We start from the raw sequence: 7650 nt of genomic DNA, 5'->3' as shown, positions 1-7650 counted from the left end.
TTTTGATGGAGCTTGTGATTCACAAGTTTATGGTACTACAGCAGAGATTGACTGAAGATTGCAAGAGGTGCTTACAATCATTCGCCAGCAACGTCCAAGGGGAAAATTGTTGATGCATATTTTGTATGACCGTCACTGGACGAATAACGTCTATTCTTACATTGTACACCTAGTTTATATACACGCGTGAAACTGATCAGTTATAGGAGCATATGTAACTGTTGGTCTATTCATGTCGATAGGCCCATTAGGGCAACCTAAGTCTAGGTCGTCTATATATATCAGTTTATGTGTGTCTTTAGGGTTAAGAGATCAGGAGTCTAAACCCTAATTTGGGAGAGCCGCATTCGGCGATCCTGTGCATAGGGGAGATCATGCTCGATCTCCCCTCGCCACCGATGTTTCTGTGTTTAAATCAATTGTAAGTTCAACGTTTATATTAAATATATTGATTTATGTTTGATTCATCGCGTTTATCTCTTCCGTCTTTGATTTTTGCTCGTTAATGGTTGTTTTGATCCTTAACCGGACCAACATTAAAATTTTAGAATTGTTATAACTCAAATATATGAATACATTACCATCATAAAATTTGTAGACCATTTTGCCTGACTTGAATTATGCCATAATCCAGGAAACACACGTTATGCACCGTTTAGTTGACAGAATGTGAGAGTAATCACTAAAATTTGTATTATATTCCATTTAATTTTAGCTTGGTTCGCGTAAAGTGAAAATAGAATTATATTTCATTCTATTCTTGCTTTTGTTTAGCTCGACAGAATGAAATTGACTCTTTCAAATTTCATAATTGAAAGGAATTCAACTCGTTGATATTTTAGATGAAATTTCATTCCATCGACTAACGTTTCAGTTTCACGTTCCAGTTTACAGGTTCGCACGTCAGTTAGATTCATGTTACATGATTAATATTCACGTTACATGATTCATATTCGCGTTACATATTTCATGTTCGCGTTACATATTTTCAATTTCATGTTTCTGTTTTCAGCTTCACGTTTCAGTTTTTAGATTCGCATATTAGTTTTGAATTCCGCTTTTAAGTTTAAAGTTTCGCGTTACAGTTTTCGGATATGCCTTTCAGTCTTCATATTCACGTTACATATGTCAGTTTCGTGCTTCAGTTTTTCGATACTCATTCCAGTTTTTAGATACACATGTCATTTCAGCTTTCAAATTCGTTTTACATACGAATTCAAAACCACATTAAACCGATAAACACTCCTGTTAAGGTAACACTTTACAAATTTCGACGATTGAAAGAATTATTTTAAAAATATGATTTCATTAGACCATTTGTAACGGTGACAGAGTGAGTGGGGAATTTTTTGCGTGAGTGACTTTGACGTTGCAAGGTTGTGGTAAAAATGAGGTGTAAGATCACTTGTTACGGTGACTGTGACATAGATACATTTTAAATATTTTTAAGTGAGTTGATTGTAACGTGACAATGTTATTTTATGTAGATTTTATGGATAATGTTGTGGGAATTGTTGTTAAAAGATTTTTGGTGATATGACAAATTATGATTACGAGGTTGGTAGAAAGGATAAAATAATAATACAAATATATCTATGAGGTGTTAAAATCGGATTAAGTGTTATTTATTATTGTTGTCCATTGAAGAAATGCCCCAACCTTTTAAACTTTCAAAACCGATGCCCATAAGTGGTATTATGTGCGTCATATTAGTGACATTTAGGATACGACGGTCTTCATTATATCTCGTAAGGGACGGTTTAATTGTGAAAATTGTGGGAGTAGTTGAGAAAAAATTGTAAATAATATGACAAAATATGATTAGATATAGAGAAATATATAACAAAAAATCAAAAACACCCTCTGGTTTCTTCATCGTTGCTTGATGAACGTTCAAAAATAAACTAAGACACCATGCAACTGACGTTGTGGCCGTATTTAATGTCAAGCAGGAGATGAATTTCCGTTCCTCACAGGCTAAAAAACCTCCTAAACATGATTAAAATGTAGTCTGCTTAGACTACAGATAATGATAACACTTACGTGGAGTAGATAAAGGTATTTTTTTGCGTTATGACTATAACATGACAATTATGGAGAGAAGGTGGAGTTGTAATGAGGAATGATATTGAGAGAGTTGTAGAAAGTTTGTGAGTGATGTAAAATTTTATTTGTTACATTTGAAAGGTAAAATAATACGTAGTAAATGGTTACAGATAAATAATCTCAACCAATCCATTTCTCCCTTATTTGGAGCGTTTGTAATTGACAACGGCTCTAGCTTCATTTTTCATAAACGTTTCACTATAGACGTTTGTAATCGTTTGTGTTGACATGTCAAAGTGGCTGTGGGACAAATGGGACCATTATTCATCGTCTTAGTGATTATAGAGAGACAAGAATGGGCCCGTTCAATAATGAAACACAATTATCAATGATTACTCGAAACCGCGTTAATCTCGCCGAATTTGGAAAGCTGACAGACAGATCTCTTCATATTTTGTGATTAACTTTTACACCTTTCTTCTTCATAATACACCAAAAACCTTCCCCACTAAATTAAACCCTTGAATCTTAACCATAAATAAATACATTAAACAACTTGTCAATACAATATAATATTTGCAATGTGCAATAACATCTATATATAAATACCTCCAGCAGAGACATATTTGATAGCGATACTTCGCATTTGTTCTTATCTTTTCTCATTTTACCATCAATCTTTCTTCCTGGTATGTACACATTTTCATTTCATGTCACTAGGGTTTTTAAGGCTGCTCTATTTTTGTTCATTTTACCTACGGATCTAATACTTATGTTCTTGTGAAATTATTGATTTTTCTACCCAAAATGTTGTTCACTTTTTATGAATTACTGAGGTTTATGATACCCAAATGGTAAAAACAAATTTGGATTACTCCTTTCTTTTGTAATGCTGTAGAACACCGTGCTTTAGGTACCATTGGTGTATTTCTGGGGAAAAAAATATAAAATTTTTAATAATTTATACATACTCATTTAAAACCTAAAGATATTGTTGATACCCAGACTGCAGAAACAAATATATGAAACAAAGTTCTAAGCTTTTTGTATCTGCCAAAACACTCTGCATTTTATAATACTAATATTTTGTGTTCTTGAATATGTATTTAAATTGAAATTATGTTCTAAAAATGTAGTTTTCTCTTCGTGGGTTTAATTTATAGATGATACCCATATTGCAGAAGTTAACTCATATGAAAAAGTTTGGAGCTTTTTGTATCTGCAAGAGCAACACACTGTTTTATGCTAACATATTGTGTTACGCTGCAAACAAATCTTCTTCTAATGTAGTTCCTTCTTCAAAGATTAGATTGATTTGCACCCAGATTTCAAATACACAAACTTAAAGATCAAAGTTCTGTAATTTCAGGTGGTTGCTGATTCTGGTGAAATGAAGAAGACAATTTTGCCCCTTTTGTTGATCTTCATTTTCGGTACATTGTGTTTATCTGTGGTGAAAGCAGAAGACCCTTATAAGTATTATACTTGGACTGTTACCTATGGAACTGCTTCCCCTCTTGGTGTACCTCAACAGGTTTTTAATCATAATTCTCAAATTAATTGTTTTTAATCTTGATTTTTTAATTTTATTTTAGTGAAATTTGTGTTGGTATTGTTAATCAATGTTTGAATTTTTGCAGGTGATCTTAATCAATGGTCAATTTCCTGGTCCTAAACTTGATGTTGTCACAAATGACAATATTGTCCTCAACTTGTTTAATAAACTTGACCAACCTTTCCTCTTGACATGGTGAGTCTTTTTGTCAATTTATTTCTGGCCATTAACTTCAAAGTACTATATTAGCTTTTGTTTATTTAACTGTGCATCAGTGCATGCTAGATTTGACCTTAAGAAGTCAACACTCTACTTTAAGGAAGTTATAAAATAGAACACATGTGTGCTTACTGTAATATTGTTTCTTTTCATTACATTAATTTGATCTTTAGTGTAAATGTACTTGAACCAAAGAATCTATATGGGCATTTTACTTTTTTTATTTTTGTGTTAAGTCATGTTTCCATTTACATGTTAATGGAAATGTGTGTCTGATTCTATGTCTCTTAGTAACAAGACCGGTTTTCAGATCAAGTGGCAGATTAAGTGACAAACAAAAAACAACAATTTTACTTGCTGAATTAAGAACTGTACAGAAACAAATCATCAAGTGGAAAGTAAACATGCCTAACTATGTGATCAAATAATAATATTGACATCCATAAATGTATCATTTGTAGGAACGGAATCAAACAACGAAAGAATTCATGGCAAGATGGAGTTTTGGGCACGAACTGCCCAATTCCTCCGAACTCCAACTTTACGTACAAATTCCAACCGAAAGATCAAATCGGAGGCTACACATACTTCCCTTCAACTGCAATGCACAAAGCCGCTGGTGGTTTTGGCGCTATTAATGTATATGCCAGACCTCGTATCCCTGTCCCGTATGCAATTCCAGCTGGCGACTTTAATTTACTTATCGGTGACTGGTACAAGGCCAACCATAAGGTCAGTATCATATTCATCATGTTCAATTCTTGGTCTTCAATTCAAATTTTATGTTATTTGTTTCGGTCGTTTTCAAGTTAAACTCAAGTTCAAATCTTAGCTCAAAACACATAAAAGTCAACTGATTTTTTTTTATTGTCATGGTTTAAATCATTTCATGTCCTTGATTTGTATCATTGTATGCATGTTTCATGATAAATAATGATTTCTTTTTTATGGTTGCAGGGTTTGCAACAGTATCTCGATTCAGGAAGATCACTTACGTTCCCAGACGGCATACTTGTAAACGGACAAACTGGAACCACTTTCAGTGGTGATCAAGGTCATTATCATCTTGTATCACTTTTATATCTACTTTAATTTTAATTCATGTTACAAAAAAAAAAGATAAAAAAAAAAAGAACTAAATTGGTTACCTGTTTGTCTGACCTCTAAGAGAGTGATGTGCTTTCTGTATTAACTTTTTAGGTAAAACCTACATGTTCAGAGTATCGAATGTGGGTTTGTCGACATCGTTCAACTTTAGGATTCAGGGACACAAAATGAAATTAGTTGAAGTTGAAGGGTCAAATGTGGTTCAAAACATATATGATTCACTAGATGTTCATGTTGGTCAATCAATTTCAGTCCTAGTTACTTTGGATCAACCTGCTAAAGACTACTACATTGTTGCATCGACACGGTTCACAAACAAAGTCCTTACAACGGTCTCAACATTACATTATACCAATTCCAAAACACCCGTCTCTGGCCCGATCCCTGCGGGACCCACTTATCAAGTTCATTGGTCTATTCAACAAGCCAGAACATACAGGTTCCATTTATATTTATATTTATATTGTGGATTTTGATAACGACAACCATTGGGATGTCATTAATGTGTTTTAAACAGTTGTACATTCATGTAACCGCCACTACTAAATTAATAAGTAGCTGCTATGTGATTTTGGTTATCTCCATTTTATGTTCAGGTGGAATTTGACATCAAATGCAGCCCGACCCAACCTGCAAGGCTCATTCCATTATGGAACAATCAAACCTACCCGGACCATTATTTTGAGTAATGCAGCTAGCGTAATTAACGGAAAGAAACGGTACACTGTGAACGGAGTGTCTTATATTAATGCAGACACCCCGTTGAAGTTAGCAGATTACTTGAAAATTCCCGGTGTGTATTCCACCGATACCATTCAAGCCTCCCCTAACGGTGGTGGCCCACGTTTAGCTACGTCTGTTATGTCAGCGTCACTTCACGACTTTCTTGAAATCGTTTTCCAAAACAATGAGAAGAGCGTGCAGTCGTGGCATCTTGATGGCTATGATTTTTGGGCCGTCGGGTAAGTTTTCATATATACGACATAGTGTTGAAGAACCCAGAATAACTCGGTGAGTGATCGGTTTTTACCACTCTGCGAGTACTCGGCATGAACTCGGTAAACTCGGTCGACCTTGGTCAACACTCTGCCAAAACTCGTGATTACTCTGAAAATCGGTCAGAGCCAAAAATCGGTATTACTCTGTGAGTCGGTCAAAATCGGTCAAAGTCAAACTTACTCAAAATCAGTCGAAGTCAAACTTGGTTAAAACTCGGCAAAAACTTCGGGTTACTCAGAAAATTGGTCAAAACTTGGGATTACTCTGAAAATCGGTCAAAACTTGGTCAAAGTTGTTCAAAATCGGTGAAAATCAAACTGGGTCTAACTTGGTCAAAGTCTAACTTGGTCAACATCCAAGTACTCCCTAAAAAATTCCGAACGAGTACTCTTCGAGTAGTGATTTTCAACCTTGTATCTACTACAAGATCATGATTCAAATAGTTTGTAACTTGGTAATGACAACAATTGCAGATATGGATCTGGACAGTGGTCTGAAGCAAGCAGAAAGAGCTACAATTTGGTTGATGCTCTTACAAGACACACTGTACAGGTAAACTATTGTTCATGCAAAATTTCAAAAATAACTTTACAATAATGGTCCTTAATGTTATAAGTCTTAACTATGACTTATGGATGTTTCAGGTGTACCCAAATTCATGGAGTGTGATATACGTATCTTTGGATAATCAAGGTATGTGGAATTTAAGGTCTGCGATGTGGGAACGACAATATCTTGGCCAACAGTTCTACCTCAGAGTTTATAATCCTGTTCGTAGTCTTGCAACTGAATACGACATCCCCTCGAATGCTCTTTTTTGTGGTAGAGCCGTAAGTCAACACGATTAAACCGTATGTAATAAGTACTTATTTAGTAACTTGTATTTGTATACCACAGTATCTTTGGTATTAGAACTTGTTTTCTGATCCCTAATATTTATTTATTATTTTGTTTGTCTTTTCTATATATCTTGTATCTATCTATCTCACTAAATTGGTAAGATAAGTCCACGTGTGCAATCACACTCATCCTCAGCAAATACTTTTTTCTCATAATTTTGAAATAAAAAATTCACTAATTACGTTACTGACGCGTGTCCCTTATTAATCACATAAACATTCAAAATTTCGGATTAGGGTTAATTACACCCTTTTCATTCTATAACCGTACCCTTTTTCATCATTAAATCCGTCGTAACGGATTCTCGATTCTTATTTTGTTTCGTTTATAACTCCAAATCCTAAAATTTAAAAACCCCGATCGATCAAATTTTCTAAATATATCAAATCTGCAATGTAAAAATAGTCACAATCATTGGAACTGCTAATGGCGTTTATCAGGTATGTTCGAACATTAATATCAACATATTATCCAGGACATCAAATCGAGTGACGAATAATTTAGGTCTGTCCCCAATGTTTGTTGTTTGATTTTGTGTTTTTTTTTACTGCTAATTGAAGATCAGTTCAAACGTTAGATTTTCAGTTAAAGGTGTGTTCACAATTGTGATAACCCGGAAATTTTCGATCAAATTTAAACTTTATTCTTATATGAATTCGACACAATAAGCAAATCTGTTAAGTTGAGTCTCAAAATTTTGAACCGTTTTATGAAAACATTTAACCTTGACTATTCCCGACGATTCACGAACAATTATTTGTAAAGAAATAGGTATATTTATATAAATGTAAGTATATATAATAATTTGAATTTATAAAATAAAC

At 34.1% G+C, this 7650-nt stretch overlaps 1 protein-coding gene across 1 annotated transcript; it reads left to right on the top strand.

The window, feature by feature from the left end:
• The first annotated feature begins 2643 nt into the window (after positions 1–2643).
• On the top strand, positions 2644–6779 carry LOC139866727 (L-ascorbate oxidase homolog). The gene is made up of 9 exons (XM_071855017.1): positions 2644–2735; positions 3416–3580; positions 3687–3796; positions 4282–4552; positions 4778–4874; positions 5021–5366; positions 5524–5889; positions 6400–6478; positions 6571–6779. The coding sequence occupies exons 2-9, from the start codon at positions 3437–3439 to the stop codon at positions 6772–6774; spliced, it is 1617 nt and encodes a 538-aa protein (XP_071711118.1). The 5' UTR covers positions 2644–2735; positions 3416–3436; the 3' UTR covers positions 6775–6779.
• Positions 6780–7650: the final 871 nt, after the last annotated feature.

This window comes from Rutidosis leptorrhynchoides, chromosome 9 (assembly GCF_046630445.1).
Source record: "Rutidosis leptorrhynchoides isolate AG116_Rl617_1_P2 chromosome 9, CSIRO_AGI_Rlap_v1, whole genome shotgun sequence".
Lineage (NCBI taxonomy): Eukaryota > Viridiplantae > Streptophyta > Magnoliopsida > Asterales > Asteraceae > Rutidosis > Rutidosis leptorrhynchoides.
This window is presented reverse-complemented; position numbering and strand designations above follow the sequence as displayed.